Source organism: Cheilinus undulatus, linkage group 19 (assembly GCF_018320785.1).
Source record: "Cheilinus undulatus linkage group 19, ASM1832078v1, whole genome shotgun sequence".
NCBI classification, from domain to species: domain Eukaryota; kingdom Metazoa; phylum Chordata; class Actinopteri; order Labriformes; family Labridae; genus Cheilinus; species Cheilinus undulatus.
Window position 1 is genome coordinate 18,443,083 of NC_054883.1, and position 25,852 is coordinate 18,468,934.

Consider the following 25,852-nt stretch of genomic DNA (forward strand, 5'->3'; position numbering starts at 1 on the left):
TGAACATGCGAAGGAACGTTATGTTCAGCGAAGAGTCTAGATCCTGCCAGTTGTATAATAGGGTCAAAGTGTGGAGAAGACATAGAGAACACAGTGCTGATTGCTGCACTGGTAGAGCAACATCTTTTGGTGGAGGCTTGCTGTTCGTGCCAGAGTGACCAACACGACCGTATTGGCTGAGTTGCGTGAAATGCTGGTCAAAGAATGGGAAGCCATCCCACAGCAGTGTGTAACCAGGCTGGTGACCAGCATGAGGAGGAGGTGCCAGGCCGCTGTGGCTGTGTTGGGTTCTTCTATATGCTACTGAGGCTCCTGTTTGTTAAATGTATAAATTGTTAAATTGCCAATATTTCTTCAGACTTCAATCATCCAGTCCACCAAAAAACACCAAACAAGAGTCAATAATCTGTTTGGCATTGGCAGAGATTTGGCAAATTTTTCATGGGTGCAACCCACATACTCAGCTCTGCTGCTCATCCCATAAATGCATGTTCCTCACAAATGTGGCATCATTGAGAAGGGAAATAAACAGTCTTTCCAACAGTATAAGATACTGTATATTGCCAAGAAACATTGTTAAAACAAAGAAATAATCTACCGAACACACATTTTCTTAATTTTTGTGCAAGCCTCTTATGACTCTGAATTCTCAAACAATAGATCTGTCTAACAGCGTTAGGCTATTTGGGTCTTGAGGTGCTCTCCTAATATGCAGAGGTAGGCGTGTCAGCTGGGCCTCTGCTCCTCACAACATCTCTGTGCTCTCTTACATCATGTTCCCCCCAGGATTAGTTCAGACTACAGAGCCGAGCATGTGTCGCTGATGACCCAACACTGTCTGTTGTGACAAGGACAGCACAATGACACAGCAGTGGGGGACCCATTTTACAATACAAGCTTCTTTTCATGCTATAGCGCTGACCCACATAACCTTCATGCATGCATCGCTGCCTCAGATAATTTCACCACTAACACAGCTGGAGCGGGCCTTTGGGGGGGCTGATGAGCAGTTTTCTCACTGTTGATGAGTCGGGAAAAAAATTCACTGAGGAAAACTGAAAGCACTGAGATAGATGGTAACATTTGCAGAGATGGGTTGAATGATTCCTGTATCACAACTGGTTTTAATGCCCATAACTTTAACTGTTAGGAGATGAGCAGCACCAAAAATGGTCAAAAAATATCTTTACAGAGGCACTTTAAAGAGACAAAACTTTAACTGCAAAGGTAATTTCAATACAAAAGATTTCGGACAATATTTTCAGCGTTTTAAAGGCCTGCACCTTCAAACATGTCTCAATCTTGATTTATCCCTCTTGTCATTGAAAGTTTAAAGCCAGGTCAAGAGGGCTAAATAAATCTCAGTCAAGCACCCTGACAACAGCTCCACCTCAGCAGCCAGTTTGTTCAGCGCGCTCCCAGAGGACAATCTCTGTGACAACAGAGCAGAAAGACAGGAGACTGTTTGTACACTGCTGATCCATGTTTCGAATGAGTCGAAGCTAATCATGCGCATTATAGTCAACTGCACAAACCTGCTCTTCAGTAGCATTGTTTCGAGGAATAAAGGGCAATTCCACAAGTCCAAATAATTGTTAAGGAATATGTAATGTAATATATAGATCTGTAGTCATTCACATGAGCATAAATCCAAAAGTATTACTCGTTTAAAAAATTTTATCAAAAGTTTTAGTGTTTTCAGACCTGAGCAGCCTCATAGATTTTTGTCTTTCAACCCTCTAATGCAGTGTTTCCCAGCTGTTTTTCCTTAGAGCCCCTCCTACATGTACCTAAGAAAAGAGCCCCCCTCAGAACCCAAGAGAGAAGAAAAAGTGACACACTGCCACCAAAAATCAACTGTTTATTTTTTTGACTGATAAAAACCTAAGAAGGTCTTTGCATGCTTTTCTTATCAAAACACATTTTCAAAAACAGCTTAATAACTGCTTTATCATGGTTTTAGTCAATATTTGAAAATCTTTTTTTGACAGCCTCAGAGCAGACAATGCTAACCTTGCAAAGCAGATGGATACGCCTGTTTCCTTGTTTTTCACTGGCGAATCCATCTTGCAAAGCTCCCGTTTGGGCCCGGTTAGAAAGGGGCAGGACCAATCAGCAACGAGAGGCAACACTTTGAGGCGCAGCAGAGTCGTGACTTTAACAAGCAGCAGCAAGAGCTGGTGCAGTTATGGAGGAAGAGATTAGTGTGGGTGCTGCCAAAGCACCAGTTTTATCAGAACTTGTCAACATTTCTTCGTTAAAAGAAGAACAAAGAACAGCAGTGAGTTGTTCACTTTTCAAAAACGACAAAAGTCGAGTACTTACATGTCTATAGTCCCCATATTTTGCGTTATTCTTCAGTAGCTGCGCACGCAGCTCGATAGCTGCTACGTCACGTTTTTTGTTGCTCTGATTGGCCCATAGAGATGTGACAGACAGAACGTTCATCCAATCACACCGAGTTTTTTTCAAAGCCTCTGCCTTTTCTCAAATGTTTCCTATTGAAGCTTTTTCTGGCGTGTCAGGTTAAGACAATGCCTCACGCCCCCCAAAGATCTTTGGTGCCCCCCTTGGGGGTCCCGGACCCCAGGTTTGGAACCAATGCTGTAATGCAACAGGAGGATTTTCCTATCAGAATTCCTGCTGAAGGCTGGCAGCTTTTCCTTATACCTACATATTTGTGGAGGAAGAGTAAATGTTATGCATTAGTAATTTGGGTAACCCAAATTCCAAAAAAGTTGGGACAATTTGTAAAATGTAAATACACACAGAATCCAATGATTTTCAAATCGAATAAATCCATGTTTTATTCACAATAGAACATTAACAGCATTTCAGATGTTAGAACTGAAACAATTTACCATTTCATGAAAAATATTAGCTCATTTTGAATTTGATGGCAGCAACACATCTCAAAAGCATAAGCATGGGGCAACAAAAGGCCAGAAATGAAAGGTATGCAAAAGAAAAACAGCTGGAGGAGCATTTTGCATCAAATTAGGTTACTGTGCAACTGGTCAGTAGCATGACTGGGTATGAAAGGAGCATTTTAGTGAGGCATTGTGTCTCAGAAGTAAAAATGGGCAGAGGTTCACCAATCTGCAAAAAATTGCATCTAAACATTATGAAACAATTTCAGAATGTTCCTAGGTGCAAAGTTTAGAACATTTTGAATATCCCACCATCTACAGAAAATGGAAAACTGTTCTGTGGTAAGATTAATCTGTTGAAATATATATAAACCACAGATACCATGTCCAGTGGACTTAAGAGGAGAAGGACCAGCCAGACTGAAATCTGTCAACACAGTTTGCTGTGTCAACCACAAATGCAAATTACAGCAGTATCATTCAAAGAAGAGGCCATATGGGAACATTATCCTGAAATGCTGTGTCTTCTCTGGGCTAATGCTCATTTAAAATGGGTTGAGGCAAAATGGAAAACTTCAGTGGTCAGTTGAATCTAAATTTGAAATTCTTTTGGAAACAATGGATGCATGTTATGCAGACTAAAGAGGAGAGGGACCATCCAGCTTGTTATCAGTGAAGTATAAAAAAGCCTGCATCTCTGATGGTATGGGGTTACATTGGTTCCTATGGTTTGGGCAGCTCACACATCTTGAAAGGAACTATCAATACTGGACAGCCAGTAGAGGTTTCAGAGTAGCATATGCTCCCATCCAGACAACATCTCTTCCAGGGAAGGCCTTGCATATTTCAGCAAAGTAATGCTAAACCAAATATTGCATCCATCGCAACAGCATGGCTTCACAGTAGAACTTGCCTGCCTGCAATCCAGACTTTGCTCAATAGAGAACATTTGGCACATCAGGAATGGAACACCATTCCTCTCCTAACACTCCAGTCACAGGTCTCCTAACTTCCAGGACATTTACATACTGCTGTGTAAAGAACAGGGTTTGCTACACTAATGTTATCATCGCCCTGTCCCTACTTTTTTGAGCTGTGTTGCTGCCATCAAACTCAGAATTAGCTAATATTTTCATGAAACGATCAAATGCTCAGTTTTAGCATCTGATATTTTGTTTATGTTCTATTGTGAATATATTTTGGGTTTATGAACTTTGCAAATCATTGCATTCTGTTTTTATTTACATTTCACACAGCACCCCAACTTTTTTAGATGTGGGGTTGGACATACATTGGAATGTGTGTACTGAAGCTGTGTGTTTAGAGTTAATTAAGTAAGTATACATTTGTTGTTTTTTTAACAACAAAAGTATAATTTCCAAGGGAGTCGCACATTATGCAATACAGGATTCAGATGTTCATTAAAGAAGAAACATGTTGCTTTTCTTCCCTGAATTTCACCTCCATGATCTATCCAATAAAGGGCAAAGACGAGGACGGCACAAACACGCAGACTGATTTTTGTCTTCATAACACTTGCAGCTGTGGTCATGCTGTAAAGGCCACATCTGTTCTTCCCCAGCTTACAAAAAGTAATCTGTATTTCATTTTGTCCAGCCTGTGAGTCATCCTGAACAGAGCTGATGTGTTGAGCTGTGGATGAATAAAACAACAGATACATAAGAGATTACATGTGATTTTGTCAGTGCTGCATTGGAGTCTCACATCCTGAGTGTGCAGCATTCACCCTTCATAGGTTCATGCAGTCACACTAAAATAATAAAGAGTAACCACCAAGGTGAGTGCCTTTGCCTTTTCTGCAGCTTAAATAAGAAGTATAACTGACTTAATCAACACTACTGCTACTCCCAGCCTCACCACTCCCCCACTATGTACCCACCCCCCATCTCCCACCCCACCCTTCGGTCATCCAACTGTCCTGCCAGCTGTCTATTTTTGAGGTCCTTCATGCAGTCACTGTCTGAGTGGTCCCCTGGAGTGCATCCAGAGAATTCTGCCCTGAAGGGTTTTGGATACCTGAAAAGTGGACAGCAGACTATGTGATATGGTTTGTGTGCAAGCTGAGATGCTGGAATAGGAAATGACTGAAGCCAAAGTCAATTAGACAGGGCATGTACACAACATTCAGGGATGTGTTAGGAAACTATGAAGGGGTGTTATGTTCTCATTCTGGTTTGTTTATTTGGTCCAGAGAGTCTGACCCTGTTCAGTAATCCATCCACAGTTCTAATGAAATAATAATCTTTCACTTTATGGTCATGTCTACATAGGTCGTTAAACTGCTGAACTGTGTTTGGCTTTAAAAAGAAGAAAAAGAGACTTCGGGTGACAGAAACACTTGCTGTGTCCCAATTTGGATGTGGCATTCCTTGAAGGTCCAAGGCTTCAAAGGATAGACAGCTCAGGCCTGTCTGAAATGGGACTGTCTGGTGTACTGGGGATTTTCCGGTGTGTATCACCAGCTATTTCAACCTTGCTCTTTTGTCACAAAGCCACATCCTTGACAACTATTTGAAATGTACAATTACCATAGGCAGTTGTACTATTGAGCAAAGGTCAGCCAGGACCTGGATCCTCATGTGCCATAGTCATTATAGGAGTCTCTTAAATACATGTCCAAAATTGTTTTCATTCATTAAGATGTGCATTTTTTTCTGTAAATAAGGGCGCAAGATTAAATAAGATAGCATCAAAATATATTTAGATTTCCTCCTCGGGAGAACCCATGGTCCCAAAAGCAAGGTTCAAGCCCCTCAAAAAGGCCCTAATGGATGTGGGAGATTCCATGGTCAAGTGAAAGAAAGTTCTGTGGTCTGATGAGATCAAAATGAAGCTTTTTGGCTACCAGATAAGATAACCAAACCGTGAAGAACGATGGTGGCAGCATCATGCTGTGGGGAGGCTTTTCGGCAGCCAGCCCTGGAAGGCTTGTAATGTAGAGGGTAAAATGAATTCAATAAAATATAGGAAAATCATAGAAGACAATCTTATTCAGTCTGCAAGAGAACTATGGCTTGGGAGAAGATTTATTTTCCAGGAAGACAATGACCCGAAGCATAGGGCAAAAGCTACACAGAAATGGTTTAAAGACAACAAGGTAAATGTTCTGGAGTGGCCGAGTCAAAGCCCAGACCTCAATCCAATAGAGAAATGTGGTTGGGGTTTAGGGGCTGCTCACAACCGATCCCCCATGCAAACTGACAGAACTTGAGTAGATTTGCAGTATCCAAATATGCACTCCTGATTGAGACTTATCCACACAGACTCAGTGTTGTGATTGCAGCCGAAAGTGACTTTACTAAATACTGACTTAAAGGGGGTGAAAATTTCCTCAGTCACTTATTTCACATTGCATGTTTTTATTTAATTGACATTACTTGTAGAAATCTGTTTTCACTTTGACATTAAAGGGTTGTTTTGTATATTTTAGTCAAAAAATTCAAATTGTATTATAAAATCAATGAAAGGGTAAAACATCCAAGGAGGTGAATACTTCATATAGGCGCTCTAGGTGCTATGTGAAAATCTAATTTTGACAAGCTTAGAGCAGAAAAAGCCTTGCGCCCCCTGAGACCTTTTGCTCTGGACAGCCCTTCCCTGATTGGTCATGCCTCCTGTTAAGTGACCTTTTTTGGTTCAAAAACATTCAACCTCATCTTTGACTTGTGATACCTTAACAGGAACTGTTGTATATACCACAGCTGTACACATAATTCCCCATTTAATAATGCTAAAACCGCCAACATTCAGAGCAGAGTCTCTGATTTTTAATTATTTCTGTGACCTCAACTCCTGCACTTTAAATGAGATTGCACTTTCTTAATTACAGTTTTTTTTAACTTAGTGTTGAAATCTGTCTTTTGAATATGTATTTATGTATTTATATGGCATGTACTGCTGACCTCTTGGCCAGGTCACCCTTTTGAAAGAGATCTCAGTCTCAGGGGTTTTTCATCTGGTTAAATAAATGTTTAATAAAATGAAAAGCTTGTGCATGTTCTACTGCTGTGAGGAGAGTGTACTAATGTCTGTTTGTAATTAGTTAAATTGGGAATAGACTGCACTTAAGTGGTAATTTTCTAGTTCCGATAACTCAAAGCACTTTTACACTGCAGCCTTTCAAGCACAAAGTCACATACAGCAGAGGTTGCAATGCAAATCCAAGGCTCCTTGCCTTAAACTGTAGTAGTGCCCTTATAATGGCACACACATGCCTTGTGTCTATATATAGCGCGGTTACAGGCATTTTCTGGGTTTATAATGGTGGATTATTAGATCTGAAATGGTGGTGAAATGCTTATCCAGGTGGAGGCCTCTGCGGGGATAACGCACCCTTTCAAAATTAGACCTTATCAACAGGGACTCAGCCTAACAAGCCAACTACTAATCATCTTTTAAAGTGTTAGGGTGGGTGCAGTGGATTCCTGGGGGACGCTTGCTCCACCAGCTGGCCCTGACCATAATAACTTCAGTGTCTGATTTTAGTTTGGGCACAGTAAAGGCGTCTTCCAGAGTTTGATGTTTGGCTTCAGCAGAATTCATTCCATCATTTATTGATTGATTGACTTACTAAATCATATTTGTATTTAACGAGATACTGATGGAATGGTCTTCCAGGAATCCCTGCCTAAAAGCTTCAGTTTGACCCACTGACCAGAGATTTCCATACATTAACTATTCTGTCAGGGTTTGTTCTGATTCTGCAATAAAAAACCCCATTGGATTCTTACATACAGTTGTTTCTTTTGTAATCTTGCTAAAGGGGGTAGGTTTTTCTTATTTTTTTTTTACATCAGAAGTGTGAATGGACTCTTGAGTCTGGAGAGAAGGCTGATCTTCTTTGAAGGTACATTTATTGGACGTCCAGCTACAGCTGGTTATCCATTTTTTCTGTCAAACTCAATGATTAAAAATAACTTCTTTCACAGCAGATATTATAGTAAAAGCCCTAGCTTAACTACAACCGATATGCTGCCATTATTTGTACTGGCAGCTTAAAGCTGCAGTGACACCTGTCACAGAAGACTATGTCCCAAAACTGCCCGGAAACACAAGCACAACACCCATGTGTCTGTGAAACATTTATTCCAAGCTTTCGCATAGCGGAGTTATTATGGCGGTTTGGAAAATGACTAAAGCATCACTGCTTTTTAAAATAGAATGATTTATTGTGTCTGTGTGATGGGCTATTGGTGGCAGAGGATGTGAAGAGTGAGTGTTAATTACGCCAACATTTTAAGACCATTAAAGAAGCTTGTAAGGAGTTTGGTGTGACATGCCAGTACATGTGCTCCATTGTGACAGCAGAGTTCACACATGGTCCCTCATGCACTATTTTAAGGAGTAGTCTGTCTGCAGTTGGCCACCTCAGTTTTAAAGGCATAGAGGGGGAGAGTTTTTTTTAGGTCTTCTTTTTCAGAATACCCATTTTAAACAGCTTTATTTATTTATTTATTTATTGGCAAAATTGCAAGATTAGTCGGGAAAGAGGGTATTTTGTCAAATTTTGTCCACTAAGAGGGCACACTAGAGGTTACTTCATCATATTTGTATACCATAATCCCTTAAGCAAATGTCATTATATCAAGCATTTTATAGTTTGTTAGCTCCCCATGGACATATGAAATTATGAATTTTTTGAACAATGTGTGGAAAAATGACATGTAATGAATTAAAAAAAACGTGATTCGCACCAATATTAAGTATTTTCTTTATTTTTTTTTCTAAGTTAAAGCTGGCCTGGAAATCTGTTGAATTAGGATCATAAAAAGTTAGGATGCTCCCCTAAGAGCTGATGAAGCACTGTTGGGTATTTTAGTATTTATAATTCATATCTGAGTGTATCCTATAGTTCTCTGGCTTTGTTCCCTGGAAAGTTATGCTTCAAAATATTTTGCTTACTCTCATTTCCCCTAAAAAGAGAGAACGGATTTGTTTCAATGCAATCAAAGTCCATTTTTAACCAGAATCGCGTATTCACTTATATTACTGATAAAATAACTTGATGGTGATATGATTAAACTATAACTTGCCCCTTGCACAATTAACACATTCCCACCAATCACCTGTGCCCCTGGGAGTGATTGACATCGCTCTTTGGTTCTCTCAGCCAATGAGCGAGGGAAGAGGGCGGGTCCTTCTGCACTGTAATCAATCCTCTGATCAGCCCGTCAGCGTGTACTACTATTGTAGCCTACGCTGTCCTGCGTGTTCGCCCCCACCGAGCGTGGACTGCAGAGGTTAGCCGGTCGGTGTGCTTTTTTTTCTCTCATTAAAAGTGCGGCAACAGAGGGAAAGAAGAAGCAGGGACATGGGAGAAAGATTTGTAGTCGTCCCGGTTGACGGAGGAGTCGGGGTCACCGGGGAAGGGGAGCACTCGGAAGCGGTTGTCGCTAACCCGGTGGCTCCGGACCCCGGCGGCAGCAGCAGCAGCGCTGGCACGGTGGAGATAAAAGAGGCGGGGGAGGACTCCGTGTTCGAGCCTCAGGACCCCAACACAGTAGTGCCTATCCTGGAGTACAACAGAGAGCCAAACAAATACGGTAAGACAGCCGCCCGTTACAAACTCTGAGACTTGTTATCTGGTGTATCTCTAGAGGATTAACTGTCGCATTTTACTTAAGCTGTCTGTGCTCCTCGAGTTATGTAATATCAATAACGTTACCCCAAATCCGAAGCTGTATTGTAAACCAAGTGTAAATGAGTCAAAACAGTTTTTTAACTTTTGAAAACATCCTCCAAAAGTCAACTAAAGCACTGACACTTTAATTCAGCATTTACAAACGATGCTCTGGAACATTCTACTAGCTTAAAATGCTTCTTTTGATAACAACGGCAGTTAGCATTGCATCATATTTTGCATCACCTCAGTGAATACAACTCATAGACAGAACATTGTTCCTTCTCTTAGAAGTAAATTACCACGATTTCTTTTTCTATAATAAGGCTGCAAGCTGTGGGATGTTTTTTCTTTACTTCTAGAAAGGGGTGTGACTTGACACTTGTGCCTCTTTCCAAAGAATGGAGAATGCTCACATCGAACGGCATAGCACATATTGAATTTATTAGAAACTGGAAATAGTTTTAAGTAGTATTGCTAGGATAGGATTCCTGTTGTTTCATTGAATATTTGCTGGCACTAGTTATGCAGAAAAGTCATTTTAACTGATACCAATACGTAGCTTTTATTGTGAAAAAGACTAAACAAGGCAAACAACATTTTTTCTACTATTACTCTTTCTTTTTCAAACACAGGCATTCAACAATGTAAAACTAGGGATATTAGGGACATTGATATATATATATACACACCAGTGTTTCTGCTGATATTTACTATTTATGTATCAGCTGTATGTGCAAATAAGTTTGTGGAGTTTTAGGCAGGGCCAAGAGACCTACATAAGCTTAAGTATTAATGCTGAAATCTGGTATCAAAATGGTACTGGTAGCAATGTACCTAACACACTGAATTATGACAGATTTTAGTGTTTCATTTTCATATCTTGCCACCCAGACCTACCCTCCCCCACTACTCTAGAGGAAAGACACAAAATATGTAATGTGATTTATGTGCATGAATCTATCTCTAACAGGGATGCAGAATCTTGGATTTATGCAGATCTCCAGTATGCTGATATTTTGAGAGTAATTTCAACTGATACCGATATATAAGTATACATGCTTTTTGATTTGTCAGAAAGTGTCTCATGTGCAGAGGGGGTGCATCAAGCGTACCTGAGGCTGGCCACAGATTGTCAAAACATTGTGAAAACATGGGAGACCACAGACATGAGGAAAGTTTAAAACTATTTTTTATCTTCAATCCTCTGACTGTCAGCCCGTCATACCACTGGAGACCATGCACCTGCCGGCCTGCCAACGACCTCGCGTGATCACGTGACTTCAGAAGAAAAACAAACATGGATGTCTGTCGATAACCTCAGCTTGCCCCTCATCAATAAGCTGTCCTGGCATGTGTTACAGTTGCAGCAAAAACATAAAACAAGGAAAAGAGTCAGGATGAAATCATGGCTGGAAGGAAGGTCAGGTTGTGTTTACGTTTGTGTGACATGAAAGTTGTAACATCCAGCTCGTGGCACTACCCAGTCTGCTCTCTCTCATTGGGTATTGTGGGTATTTTGTTGCAGGCATTACAACCTAGAATCTTTATATGAAACATGTTTTATATTTACGAATCGGGGTGTTGGAGGCTACAACGCAAGTTTGGATAGTAAAGTAATTGTGTTGACACCACACACTTAAGGATTATTCAGACAAATGATGGTTTGGACAAGCCCTCACTCAGGATATGCGGCCATGGCTGGGGGGGGGGGGGGTTAGGCCTTGAACTGGGCAAAAAATCCTGTAGTGTGTAGCCAGCCTGAGAGGGGAAGTAGACAGTCTGTTTTTATTTTTTTTTTTTAATTTGTTTTTTACATTAGGGGGCCTTGTTCAAAATGGTCAGGGCTCACAATGGACCTCCTTGAAGGTGTAGCGCCCTGGGCATCCACATATACCTGATGATACAGTTATATATTTAACTGATGTGAACAGCTAATATAGGATTTGTTATGCTGATATGTGTGGCCTATATATCAGCTGTAAATATCTGCAGAATTTTTCATAGCTGTCAATATGGTATTCAACTTTTTAGCTAATATCTGCAGAAAGCAATATCATGTTGGTAATATTGAGCATAACTAAACTCTACAAGGAGGACACTATTGCACATTAATGCCTTTTTCCTGTCTCTTTATCATCTTGATAATGCATAACATCAGGGTGTATGATTCTTGCTGATCACTGGCTCATCTCATTCAACATTGTAGGGTGGCAGGAAAATTTCATGGCACTAAATGCTTTGCTTGCTCAGTCTAAGATACCTGCTGAAAACAGTTTTCATGGACAAATTAAGCCATAAATTTGTCTTGTATTAGCTCATATTACATCCTGCATATGTGTGCTGCTGATGGAGGGAAGTAGATTGTTTTCATGCTGAAGTGTTTGTGTGAAAAGTAAAAACAAAAAGAAACATCGATGTAAGCTTTTCCAAATTCCCCATATGATTTTCATTAAACAGTTTATTCTAAAAAGACTCAAAATATTTGTTGTCATTTATAGCATTTCAAAACAAGACTTTCATTTCCCTTTTCACATTGCAACGTCCTCCAACCAGCTGTCTGTGACTTGCCCATCTTAATCACAGGCAACACCATTAGATGGCTTGAGCCGAGCTGCGATGGCTTAGTCAGGTTTCTTTCAGAGTAAAGGTTCAGACCAAAAGTGAATTTCGACTCCTCGCACAACGATTTTACATAGAAAGTCAATAGAAAATCGCAAATTTGTGGCGGGTGGCACGACAGACTTGTTGCGTGGCTATTCGTGCCAATCTGGTGGTGTGATGGAGGAGAATATGTGCCCTCGCACAAGTTAGAAATATTCAGCTTTGGTGACAGTTTCGCCTGAGGCCAATCAGTGTCAGCAGAAGAGGATGACGAGGATGGCATCAGCAATGGAGGAGAAAGTAAACACCACTGTGCAGACACTGAAGATCTCCAACTCAGCTCAATGTAAAGAGATCGACTATATAAGAAGAATGACTGGAAAAAAGTCACTGAGGAGTTTAAACTATCCGGTAAGTGCATAAACTATGTGTTTGACACTTGATTCAATGCAGTAGGTCTGTGAACAAAGTTAACTGTCACTGTGGCAGTTAGCTTCACCGCAGTTGGCCTGTGCTGTCCTTTTCCTGGTTTAATAGCGGTGATTCAATGTGATTTTACCAGGGGAAATATGCCAAAGTTTACTGGAGAGGCTCTGGGACATGTACGAGAGGGAGAGAGAGAGGGGGAGAGAGAGGGTCTGTGGCTGCACCGGGGAGAAAGACGAGGGGAGATATGCAGATGCAGCCCCATCACAGGCTGTCACAGGTGGGTTAACAGGAGAGGAAACACCCCGAAGTGTGTGGTAAAAAGTAGTTTTACAGATCGTTTTACTTGTTTGTACCTATTAAAAGACAGAATTGACACAGAGAATGTTTAAATCTTCATTATAAGATGTAGTATAAGTTGGAAACATGTCCAAACTCATTATTAGTACAACTATGAATGGATGTAAACACTGTGACTCCTCTCTGTTGCTAAAATACCTACAGACCACCACACAGGTCTGTTATTGAGGAAACTACACTCTACGGAAACATAAATGCCTACTATTAAATAGAAATCTATGATTTAAGTGAGGGTATAATGCATTTAAAGAGGAGGGAAAAATCCAGACTGTGTGTAATCATGGTAAGGACTGTGATTCATCAATAAGAAGCCCTATTATGTTCAGTATTTTGTAATCAATGTTGACCGCTAATAAGCATTTATGTTAATTGTAAATCTCCAAGCCATTGCATTCTGCTCATAGTTTCGCCACCCAATGAGAGCCTGCATGTTCATTATGATGTATGTATCACTTTACTTTGATGTTAGAGCAGTCAGTTACCTACAAACCTGGTAAAGAACATTAACTTGGTTGTCAGAACTTTACTGTTAACTTAAGTGGTTTCACACAGCTATGATGTTTTTCATACAGGGCCAAGGAGGACAAAGAAAACAACCAGGGGAGAACCAGAGACAGATGATACTTCTACAAACTTCAGTCTAGCCTCATCAGCTGTACTTGTTCATTCCAACCTTCTCAGAAGACAAACTGCAAAGGTTGATGCCCCTGCAGAAGATGCCCATTGCAATTCAGATACTCAAAGTATTGTAATAATCCAGCTCTGTGTTTCTTCGTCTGGAAACATTTGAATAAGTTTATTGGAGCAACAATCTTTGCCAGGAATTAACCTTATTTTTTCTTATTATTTTGAATTTCTCTTTGTGTCATACAGACACCCTCACAGCCTGAACATTCCACTGTCATTGTTTAAGAGTATGAATATGTATTTGTTTATTATATTGTCGTCAAAATAAAGGCGCCTTAATTTTGGGAGAAACGACTCACTTTTTGTATTTTTGCTTTGCCACAAATTTGGGGTTGATGGACATGTTTTGCTTAGTGTCTGCTTCAAAATGTATTTTATATCACAATCACAAAATGTTATGTTGTAGCTGAACTAACCTGTAAGTACAGGACATCAGCTACACCAGATTAAGGTTTTAAATGCTCCTTAAAACATGCATTTGACTCACAAACAGAACACACAGTACCATATTGAATCATTTATCTTTATTATGCTGTCAGTTAAAGACAGGATGGTTAATGTTTTTTTTCAAAAGGTATGCTTTGGATGTATTTAAATTGGATAAAGATTCTGTTTATAAAGACTGCATTCATTTAGCTGTAAAAAAGTAATATTACATGAACTTGTAACGATAATATTGGGTGTGTTTGAACACCTGGGATGCCATGGGACAGCTCTCTCTGCACCAGATGACCTCATTTATAAGTTGCAGCAGAAATTGAAGACCCCTCTGTATGATTGACCAGGTACCTGCAGCAGAGGAAAAATAAAATTTAACTGATAGTGATTAGTAGACAAGGTGCTTTTGGCACTTTATAGGCTACAGTATATTTTGTGCTTTAAGTGCACCTACAATATAAATATAGGACTGATTTATCCAAAATTCATTAAAAAATAGAATAGAGCACGTTGAGTAATCTTCCCACAGACATAAAAAATATTTTATTTTTATGCCAACAAATGTACAGTAAGACCGAGTAATTTCAGCATCATTACGATTCATTTTCGTTGTATTTTAATGCCATTGTGCGGTGTGAGATGTTATGTGTGTCTGTTTGAAGGTCAGTGAAACTTAAACTCACGGTTAACAGACGGACAGGTGTCCTGCAGCTGTACAGGACCGTACGTGGATGGTTTGTGTCCGTCAGAGAAAGTCTGGCTCTGATCCAAGTGTTAAAATTAGTTGTGAAGGAACACATGACAGGAATCCTTCACATGTACACTTAAGATGGAAATACAGTGCCGATTTCTGTCATGTTTGATCCCAGCATGAATGGGAGAAACAAACGCTGCAGGTATCTTGGAGACAAGTCACTCGCCCTCCTCTGCCGCTTCTGGGTGTAGGGGCGAAAATTCGCCCCACGCAATTTGAGGACACAAATACATTCACGCTGCAAGTTGCACAATCAGATGTGGCGAATATTTTTTTCGCTTTTGGTCTGAACGCACAGTAAGAAAATGCTCGTCTCATCGCTCTCACTGAGATATGGGTCAAGGAACTGGACCTACAAGCTGCTCTGGAAATAAATGGCTTTGGTGAACAGCTGTGTGTTGAGAAAGACCCCACAGTGACAGGAAAATCACTTAGCGGTGTGCTCTGTTTATATGTGAATAGAAACTGATGCAGCATTCAAGCATTAGTGTGGTCAGGGGGACTCTGTGCACAGCTGATGTTGTACCTACCTGCTTATTTACTCCAATTTTACGACCTCAAGTCCAAAAAAGTTTGGATGCTCTGTAATAAAAACAGAATGCAATGATTTACAAACCTTACAATTTATTCACAATAGAACATAAACAACACATTGGATGTTGAAACTGAGACAATAAACCATTTCATGAAAATGTTACCTCCTTTTGGACTGATGGCAGCTCTTGATTTTTGCATGTCAGATATCAACAAAAATCCAGTATCATGCATCCCTATGACTTAGTAATTTCTTTGGATTACATGCGCATTATATGCAAAATGCATTTAAAACAGTGACAGCAAAACCCACGCTTTATCTGCTTTTTTGGGAGCTCCAGACAGCTCTGCAATAACCTGGTCAGCAACAGTGAGCTCTGTAGAGCACACAATAAAAATCTGACCAAATTTTTAAGGAACTTATACTATCAGCTAAAAACTGCGCAAACTTGACTGTGATTTATCCAATAGTCTGCTAATATATAGACAAAAATTGCATCTGGAGTTGTTTTAAGTGTCTAAATTTAAGCTCATAGAAGTTAACCAGCTGAACAGTCAGCTTGTCTAATTGTATCTGAAGGATATTTCCCATTAATTTTAGTTATTATGTTTCTATGTCATTCTTTCTGTTGCTGTTGTGTTGTATTATCTTTCTCATTCTGATCCATCATCTGCCTAAAGTACCTGTTATCAAGCCTTGTTTGACTAGTTGCTCCCAAACAAGTCGTTTCTATAGCAACAGGTTGAGGTTCAGAAGGTGCTGGAATAATTGCCTGTCACACCGGCCAGGCCAGCATGCTAAATTACAGTGTGCTGAGTGTGTTTATTGATTGGTGATCATTAGAGCGAAGACTGTTTTGTTGAACTGTGCTGAGCAGCTAGTTGTGGTTTCTTTTGAATCTGGATTTTTTTTTTTTTAATTGGTTTCTAATTTCCACTTTAGTCTTTGTTTTGATTCACAAAGAGTGTTTACATATGTCGCAGGAATTAGAAAAACGGTACCGTTTCTATAAGAAAATTCAACTTTTTAAACTACATATTGAATGATATTTGAATAAAGGTTGAAACTAGTTACACAGGTGGTTATTGTTGTGCTTTAGTCTTCATGATAGAAGGAAATATGAGATGTGCATTAACATTTTTCAATATTGAGATTTTAATACTTGAGATTGATGAATACAGGTGTGAAATGTGCATTTTAGGCCTAAAATTCATTTTCTTGATTAGTGTGCACAGTTTTGCTGTGCAAATAACTGCACATTGTTAATGAAACTGTGCCCACATTTTACACATGTGTACATGGTTAAAGAAACTTTGTGGATGGATTCTTACCATTGGTGACGATCTGCAAACCACCACACATATGCTCCCTTTCCACACAAAAATAGTAAGACAGATCATGAAAGAATGAAGGTATTTGCAAAATCAGTTTCAGATATACAACACCACATTTGGTCATTTTGTTTCTAAGCATCATGTCCTCAATGTGTAATGACTTCTGTTACTTCTCTGTGGTGTTAGGATGTTTATTTACAAGGCGTTTTATTAGCAAACTATGAGAAACCAGTTTTTGATGGTTGTGGTCAGAGAGGTTTGTCACATTTCGTCTTGAAGTAGCTTCAACTGTTCGGCAACTTTTATACTGTGTATCTGTATATAATGCATCATCTCTCCTCAATCCAAAAATGATCCCAAATGACAGAGGTGTGCTTTTTTTCCAAGCAGTCTTTGTATTTCAAATGTCTTCACTTTCCTCTTCAGTCCTATCTAAACTTGCCATCATTCCATAATTTAAAATTTCCATGTGATAATAATTGAAATCTAATGATATTGATACCTCTTTGAAGGCCATGTGAGAAAGGAATTTGATATCTTGGACACCCAAAACTGGTGACTTTAGTTACTTTGTAAATATCTGACCTTCACTTAAGAAAAATTCACTAAACGGTAAACACATACCAAAATTTGACACTGTTTATAGTGATTAAAGACAGAATTAAATAAGATCTAATTGAAAATCATGTATAGGGCCTACCTAAAATTAGGGCTGAACAATTTGGGAAAATCAATTGTGATTTCTTCCCCCCAATATTGCAATTGCGATATGATATGAGATTTTTTTCTCAAGTTTCTGATCTTATTTTTTTGTGCAACAAACACAAGCAATACATTATTCTATATTACAACAAACTCAATATTAGATAAAACTAGGGCTGAACAATTTAGAAAAATATCTAATTGTGATGATTTTGACTCATTTTGCAAATGGGATAGGAATTGTTGTATTGAAGGGAGTCATAATTTTTATTTAATTCTCATATTAAGAAAATTGTACAGAAACATAGGATTTTAACATCTCTACAGCAAGAAAAAAAAAATAAAATTGACATTTTGACACAAGTTTCAGGTTGAAGAAATGTTGTACCTTCTGTGATTTAAAAATTGCACCAGGCCATATTATGATTTGATCTAATTTTCAGTTAATTGTCCAGCCCTACCTAAAATCAAATATTTTCTCTGGATTGTCATTAAAAACCGTCGTAATTCTGCTCTTGATACTTTTTTTGTTATTTTGGTCATCTTATGGGTGTCAGTATTTTTGCAGGGCTGTGAGGCTGTCATCAGTCCACAGGTCAGGGATGTAAAGAGATTTTTTTAGGGACCAGGAGATGTACCCGTCACAGACACTAACATAGCTTGTGTCTTTCAAAGACTTGTAGAAGAAACGTAATAAAAATGTATTTGCGGCTTAGTGATAGAGGCTGTGATGGAGGGCAGGACAGAGCGTTACACAGTGTGCAGGAAGAGGCACATCTTCAGCATCAGTTAAATAAAATCCTGAATCTTCCTTCCATCCTTTAATGTTTGTGCAGAGGCGTTCATGTGTTTCAAACTTCTTTAGAGCGTAACTGCTGTGAAACAATCAGAAAACAGCATCTTCTCTTTCTGCACCGTCGCTTTGTTTTGGTAGCAGGACACCGGCATGTGCCCTCATTTGATCGGCCATCAATGCATGCTCTCTCTCTCTCTCTGCTCATGGCATCTTTGGTTTAAAACAGGAAAGTGTGTCTGTTTCTTTTCTTTGAAAGTTTGGTACTTTCGATGGTATTAAATGCAAAAAACAGACATTCTATCATTTAAAGCACCTGATATTGAAAAAGTATCAAAGTCTTGAAAGTTTTGACAAGGATGTGGGCAGATTTACATGAGGTAGATAAGATCATTTAAGATAGTTGATCAGTAATATGCATTTGAGGTGAAGCATTTTGCCATATAGAGCCTTCTTACAGTATTTGAGTTACAGTGAATAGATTAATTACTTGCAGCTATTAAGTACCGTAAATAGATTAATTAGTGCAGACAAGCACATGGGGTGAGGCATTTTACTGCAGTGATTTAAGTTTCAGGTAGTAGAGGGTAAAGAAAAGTCTGATGAGAAATGACAGCAGCACAGAGCTGCAGAACAGAAAAATGTTTTCCACATTATATCCTCCTGTGACGTAGGGACAGGTTGGCACACGTCTAATCAGTTTTCATGCACAGATTAAATTTCATTCTCAAACAGATTGAGTTACCATGAAGAAGAAGATGGGTGTGCGTCTGCCCTGATGCACTTGGAGTAGTCTCTGTGCGGAGTTAAGGCACGTCACAGCCTTCACCTTTCCTTTTTTTCTCAGGTAGACAGTGATGAAGTATGATATGATTTTTAGTATTCTTTTAGGATTGTCAGTAACTTTTAATGCTGTGATTAAAATGAGACTAATACCATTTGACGAAAAAGTGGACAGTGGGGTTCATACATCACCTAGGCACCTTATTATAAAATATTGACCTTTTATTTTGTCTCTGCTTTTCAATTTCCTCTTTTCCCTCTGCTGTTGCAATCCTAGTAATGAAATCAATACATGACTGATAGCGGAGACATCTCCTTGTGTTGTTTACCCTGCTAAATTTAATTAATGGATGGTGAGATTGATAACCAAACACATAATGAGTCTGGATGATGTTAGATAATGGATAGCCAGGCTGTTTCCTTTACAAGGACACCACTTTTTAGTGTTTTATGTACAAGTAGACTCTTCAAGCTTACCTTTTTTGGGTTAGATGGCAAAAACAAACAATCAGAAAAACAACTGGTTAATGCACTGTCCAGACAGACTGGGGTTCCCCCATAGCCTGGTGCTTTTTTAAAACTGATGTATGAAAGAAAAGGCACAAATGTGTAGTATAGTCTAGTACAATAACATCACATTAATTGAGAATAGACACAACCCTCAGAGCTTTACTGCAGCTAGTGGGTTTATGAGGCATTTACAGAAGCATTCACATTGCTTAATAATGTGGGTGCCACCTGCATCAGTAGCTTTTATTTGACAAAATAGTTGAAGGAACTGCTTGGACCCATAGCTCAGACCTATACTTACAAATTTAGAGTTAGTGTAGCCAACTGGCATTAACCACAGCCAATACACTAGAACAATAACCATTTTATAGTCAGTCAGTGGGACATAGTGAAGTGTTGCATCATAGTTACAGGCACACACGGCACAGTGACAGCACAACCTGTTCATCATGAGATAATGAAACCAAAACACTATGGAGCCTACCATGGGAGGGTGGATGATTGTTACACATAAGAGTAGTGCAGAGCTCTGGGGTACAGGTGGTAAATTTTAACAATCATGAACAAATGGCTAATGTTACATCTATAGATAATAGATGTAACATTAGCCGTTTAAGCTTTGAGTCCTTAACGATTCCTCTAGATAAAGTGGACAAAGCCTGTGTGACGTCAGCCGTTGGATTACAATACGTGGACTCAAACTGCTTTTGAATCTAATCCATGACGGCTTCCATATTGAAATTGCTGTCTCAACTGAACTTTGGATTAACCTAACGGCCCATCCACTAACTCTACTTCCTGTCAGCTAGCTAGCTAACATTCTGGTTGTCAGATACGTAGCTTCTGCCTCAGGCTCTCTGTCAATCAAACGAGATGCGCCAATCAGTTTGCAGTTAGGTTTTTCCTCATTATAACCCAAAAGATTGTGGTACAAACAATTCACCCCCCATACAGTGAGAGGTCATGAAGACCTAAGCTAATGAGACATGTTTGTTTTATGAACCAGGTTGTAAACCAGTTTATTTCTTGTGTAAACGGCTTTTTAACGTGTTGTGTACGGGACTTCCAACGTTCTTGCAGCCAGCCTCAAGTGGACACTCGGGATATTGCAATTTTTTGCACTTCCACATTGGCTTCATGTTTTGAGGACTGCAGTGTTAATTTTGGCAGCTATTGTTAATTTTAGTCTTAGTTTTAGACTTTAAATGAAATGTCTTTTAGTTTTAGTCACATTTTAGCCATTTCTACCCTTTTTAGTTTTAGTCTAGTTTTAGGCTAGTCGATGAAAACTCAAAAACATCGTCTTTTTTTAGGCCATAAGAAGTCCTCACATTTTTGTCCCTTCTTTTAGTCCAATCATTTATTCTCTTGCCTAAATCTGGTACCAAATCATGGTAGTGTGTTCTCTGCACCCTGCCAAACCTGGGGCCCCTGCTTTCTACAGCTGAGAGGCAGAATAGCTCCAGATGCATTGTTTTTTGACAGATTCAACAACAGTGGAGAAATATCACAGATTTTGAATGTCCGAAGAAAACTACATGACATTTAAGTCTAGTTTTAGTCATCTTAACGAAAACTAAATTTAGTTTTTGTCAGTTTCAGTCATCAAAGATTGATTTTTGTTAGTTTTAGTCTAGTTTTTGTCATGGAAAAAAGGCTGTGGATGAATATTTTTAGTCATAATTTTAGTTGATGAAATTAACACTGGAGGACTGGAGGTTGCCGTTTGGTAGAGCTTGAGTTAAAAAGTATAAAAGGTCTTGATTCCATCAGGTATATCTAAAGATAAACCAATCCATTCTTGCTACTTTCTGATAATTGCAGTTTTCAAAATGTGAATGGCAGTGGATGAAGCAATGAGATCTATCAATGAGATCCAGTTCTTGTTTTCTAAAATACTGCAATTAAAAACCCAAATCACAGAGCTGTTTAAAGCCATGACATTTATGCCCCTGTGATATCTTGCCTTCTCTATGAACGTCGCAGAGGTGAAAACGGATCAGCAGAGCCGGCTGGGCAGGGCAGCGTCGTGTCTGTGTGTTTTTATAGCTTTGGCTGTGCTGTGCTGCTTGCATCTTCATAAGTTAACACACACTGTGAACTCCCAGACAAGGACGTGTATTAAAACATACTCTAATGAAATCTTTATGAATGCCATAAGCCATAAAGATGGAGGATTTTCACTATGGCAATGTGGCAGACATGCATTATAAAAACACCTAAAGCTCAGGTCAAGCAACACAAGTTGCTAAGGATGTGGTGAGACAGGTCAGATCACATTCAGATCATGGTGACTTGCATTTATTAATGTGTTTTCTTTTTTGTCAAGTAACATATCCAGTTACATTTCACCTGTGAGGTGACAATGGAGTCCCAGAGTTTCTGAAGACTGAAAGGTCATTATTGTACTGTTTGCTTTCATTAAGAGATTAGTGTTTTAATTTTATGAAAGATCATCATTGATTGCAAAGCTTACCACAAGACAGTATGCGACTTTGGCTCCATTGCTGTAGAAGAGCTCTATTGTGCCCTCCTCCTTAGGGTTGTAATGTGACCATATACACTTTTAAAATTTACTTTAGATCATGGTTGAACTGGGAAATAGAGATACCTTTGTCATAGAGACTGCAAAATAAATTTGGAGGGGATTAAGAAACCGATATTTGAAAGAGGAAGTGAAACTGTCTGAATGATCGTTTGTTTCACTGTCTTATTTTCCTCTTTAAGCATTCAGGTGATGACCTTTTTCCTTGTTCCTTGTTCAGTCAGTTGAAACAGAGGGCAACTTTGGAGCAAACATGAATAATGTGTTGTTTGTTGTAGTAACAGTGTTGTATCAAAATATGTAAGAATGGAAGAGCTTATGATGCAACAGTGTTTAGATTTCAGGGTTCATCAGGGTCCGACCTGTTGCTTTTCACTGATGATGAGAATTACATTTGAATTATGAGGTAGTAAAAAATGACATTCAGCATGAAAAAGGGTGCCAGAAAGTGGTCTGATTCAACCTTTAGGGAACACAGTGTTGATCTTTTTCTGACACACTGGTTGAGAAACACTGAGGCTTGTTTCTCAAAAGCAGCACAGTAGACTTCTAACTACCGGTTTCTGGTGCTGCACTTTGGAAATAACATTTTCAGTTATTGAGCATCATTTAATCAGTTGAGATTTTATTTTACTTGATATGCAACATAATTTGAGTTGAGTTCAATAATAGCTCTGTGGGAAAAACTGTTTCTAAACCTTGATGTTTGGGGTTTAAGGGTCCTGAAACCTCGTCCATACGGCAGCAGAGTGAAGAAAAGGTGATTAAAGGGGTGGGTTACTTCCTTTGAGTAAATTGATTAGATTTAGACTGATAAGATTATGGAGGTCAAAGGTCAAGGTCTTATCTCTTGCTTTCTAGGCCATTGTAGTGAATAAGATACCGTAGAGATTTTCTTCAAACTTTGGATAAATGTTTGTACTAACTTAAGGTTGAACAAAGTTCAGAGTTCAAGGTCATGTGCATTCCTTGCTTGTGAATATGGTGTCTAAAAAAGTACTCTGAGGGATTTTCTGCAAGTTTTGCACCAATGTTCCCTCTCACTTGAGGGTGAGCTGATTAAATTTTGAAGGTCACAGGTAATAAGACCTCATGGTTAGCCCTTGCTCATAACATTTGTACCACAGAAAACACCCCAGTCCTTCTTCCTGACCCACCACTGTGCTTTTGCAGCTGGAAACTTCACAGAAGTGTGTAACTACCATGTGTTGTTAGTTCTAATTCATTTTTAACATTACCAAGTGTTGTGTATCGACCATGTGTTATAATGTCATTGAATATTAAGGTCTTGGGGTCACATTGAGGAAGTATATTGTATGTGAAGCGTTTTGTCTTTTTTCTGTTTCTGTTCAATAGAATTGTATGAAATCTGGAAAACATAAATTGTGGATAGTTAAAGGAATTATACAGAGCCCTGAAGTGACATTGTAAATGAGTCTTCATCATGTGCTCACCACCCAACGTTATGCTTGCACGTATGTTTGTGTATTCATGTTTTAAAGGCATGCACCTTGGGCTATCATGTGCTGCCCTCTGCTTTATTTTGAGCCGAGCAGTCAGCACATGGACACCAACTGTGCTGTGACGTTCTCTATATCTGCTCCTGTGTGGCCTCTGACTACACTGCCTCATACCAGTGCTGCGTAGGATGTTTGTTCCAGTTGCTCCTTATTTACATACAACACTCAGTAGGAGGATGTGTCACCCCTCGGTCAAACAGAAGGGTTTTCACAGAAGTGTGCTTTTTTGGGAAATGTATACAAAAACACACACAGTTTAGTCAGATCCTTGAAATAGCCACTCTGTCAAGTCCCCTCTTTAATTGGTCAATAATTTTTGAAGGTCAGCAGTAGTGCTGTCTACATTTAAAGGTAGGCTAGGTGGTTTTCCCTAGAAATGTTTTTTGTCAAAGTTGTTGAAATACCCTTTACATCTTGAAAGCAGGTAATACATACAGTGCTTTAACAATCATTTAAAATAAATCCTCTGTCTGTGGCAGCAGCAGAGCTCCAAAAAGATTTCATGCGGCTCTTCTCTAGGCATTGGCAGGTGGAAGTTCTTCGCATGACGTATTCTACTGAACACAGGAGGACGGAGACGGAGAAAGAGCAGACAAAGTTTACCGCTCCATTTTACCCAAACCTTCTGCTACACTGAGGAATACCTAGGGGATCTTTTTAAAAGAGGAAGTTAAAAAGCATATGGATAAAGTTGGAGGACAACGAAAGTCAACACCACGGCTGCGTTTCGTCAGTGACTTCGACAAAGAGGGCTGAATTGCGTTGCCTCCATTACAGTATTTTTACAGGAAAGGTATGGTAAACCCCTCATTTGTTTTATTTTTGTGTGAATTTGTCCCTCTCATATATAGTTTATACAACAGCCAGCAATGCACTGGGATTTCACAGTATCTAGCTGTCGACTAATGACCTGTATCCGTGTTAGCATAGCTGTAGCTTGTTAGTTAGCTCAGTGTTATGTGTTTCATTACGGTGTGGTTGCAGAAATGTACAGTAAACATAAACTCTCTCTAGTTATCTCTGAGCCAATTTAGTTTGAGGGAATATCTATTTTGTTTCTCTTTACTTGTTGCAAACGTGACGTGTTTGAATGGCTAAAGTTGCTTCTTGTTGTGTTTTCATAGAGAGGGTGATGCTTCGGTTCCCACACACTATCACATGGACGGACAAAGCTGCCAGCCCCCTGCTGTTTCAGCTGTTTGTGGGACACTCTGACTGGTAAGTTTCCGTCTAGAGTAAAACGTGAACATGAACATTACTTAGACCTTTATTTTTCACCGAAGGACTATATGCATGTATCTGTGCTTCATAGTAGTAGCTCATTTGCGTTATGAACATTGTAAAATAGCAGCTGCTTGTTGTCACAGCAGGACAAACAGACACTCTGTAAACAAAAAATACAAGAGAATAAACGTTGGCCTTACAATTATCCTCTGCTGATATCACAGGATCTGCACAGCCTCTTGGCAGAAGTGCATGACAAAATCAGAATAAATATGCTCCCTGTTCTGGTGGTTTAATTTGTTAGCCTGCCTAGTGTTGTGTTTTTAAAATAATTGTCCTTATACCAGGACATGGTTTTGTTGTGTCAGTTGATCTAATGATAAAGGAAACGCTGTCATAACTGCTACATGCAGTATATCAAACATTTACTGTCTACCTCCTGCATAAAGCCAACTGTTTTTAACTCCTTGTCAGTTTTGCAGAGATGATTTCTCATAGCTGGACCAGAGAAGTTGGACAACAGAAGGACTAAAGAGACAGCTGTTCAGCAATTGGATTCAAGGTATTGCATCAGCAGTGGCTCAGTCCAACATGTCATTTGTACTCTTCTGAATACCACACCTCTTTTCGCAGTGCAATTTTATGATGGATGCATTACATTGATTCAGAAGCATTTTATTAGCCAGGCAAAGTTAAACACAAAATAAGTCTGCTTTCAAAACACAGGCATAAATAGAACTGTGAAAAAAACACTAAAGACAAAAAAATACATGTACAAGGGGCAATTTTCATATTAAAAAAATGGTAACTGTTAGTGTTATTCCACATTTTTTTGTTTGTTTTAAACTAGTCTATAAACTTATCATGTCAATCACGCACCTTGGACCTAGTTATTATGAAATTAAATAGTCTACAAACTAATCATTTCAGTCCTGCACCTTTGAACTTATGATATAAAATAGTCTACATTTCTATCATTTTAATCTTGCACCACCAAATTGAATATGATTGAAAATATGTTTACAAACTATTTGTCACAAACTCTCAAATTAGCTATTATGCTGTAAAATATGTCTGCAAACTGATCATTTCAATCAAACACCATAGAACTTTTTATGATTTTCTAT

At 39.1% G+C, this 25,852-nt stretch overlaps 1 protein-coding gene across 5 annotated transcripts in view; it reads left to right on the plus strand.

The window, feature by feature from the left end:
• The first annotated feature begins 9,072 nt into the window (after positions 1–9,072).
• slc12a7b (solute carrier family 12 member 7b) overlaps positions 9,073–25,852 on the plus strand; it is a 119,922-nt gene continuing 103,142 nt past the window's right edge. For 2 of the 5 annotated variants that reach the window (XM_041814564.1, XM_041814567.1), the window contains exon 1: positions 9,074–9,433. In XM_041814564.1, the coding sequence (XP_041670498.1) occupies positions 9,202–9,433 (232 nt within the window). In that variant the 5' untranslated portion in view covers positions 9,074–9,201. Of the gene's footprint in view, positions 9,434–25,852 lie in introns of all 5 variants that reach the window. The other 3 variants (XM_041814563.1, XM_041814566.1, XM_041814568.1) reach the window with 2 other exon arrangements.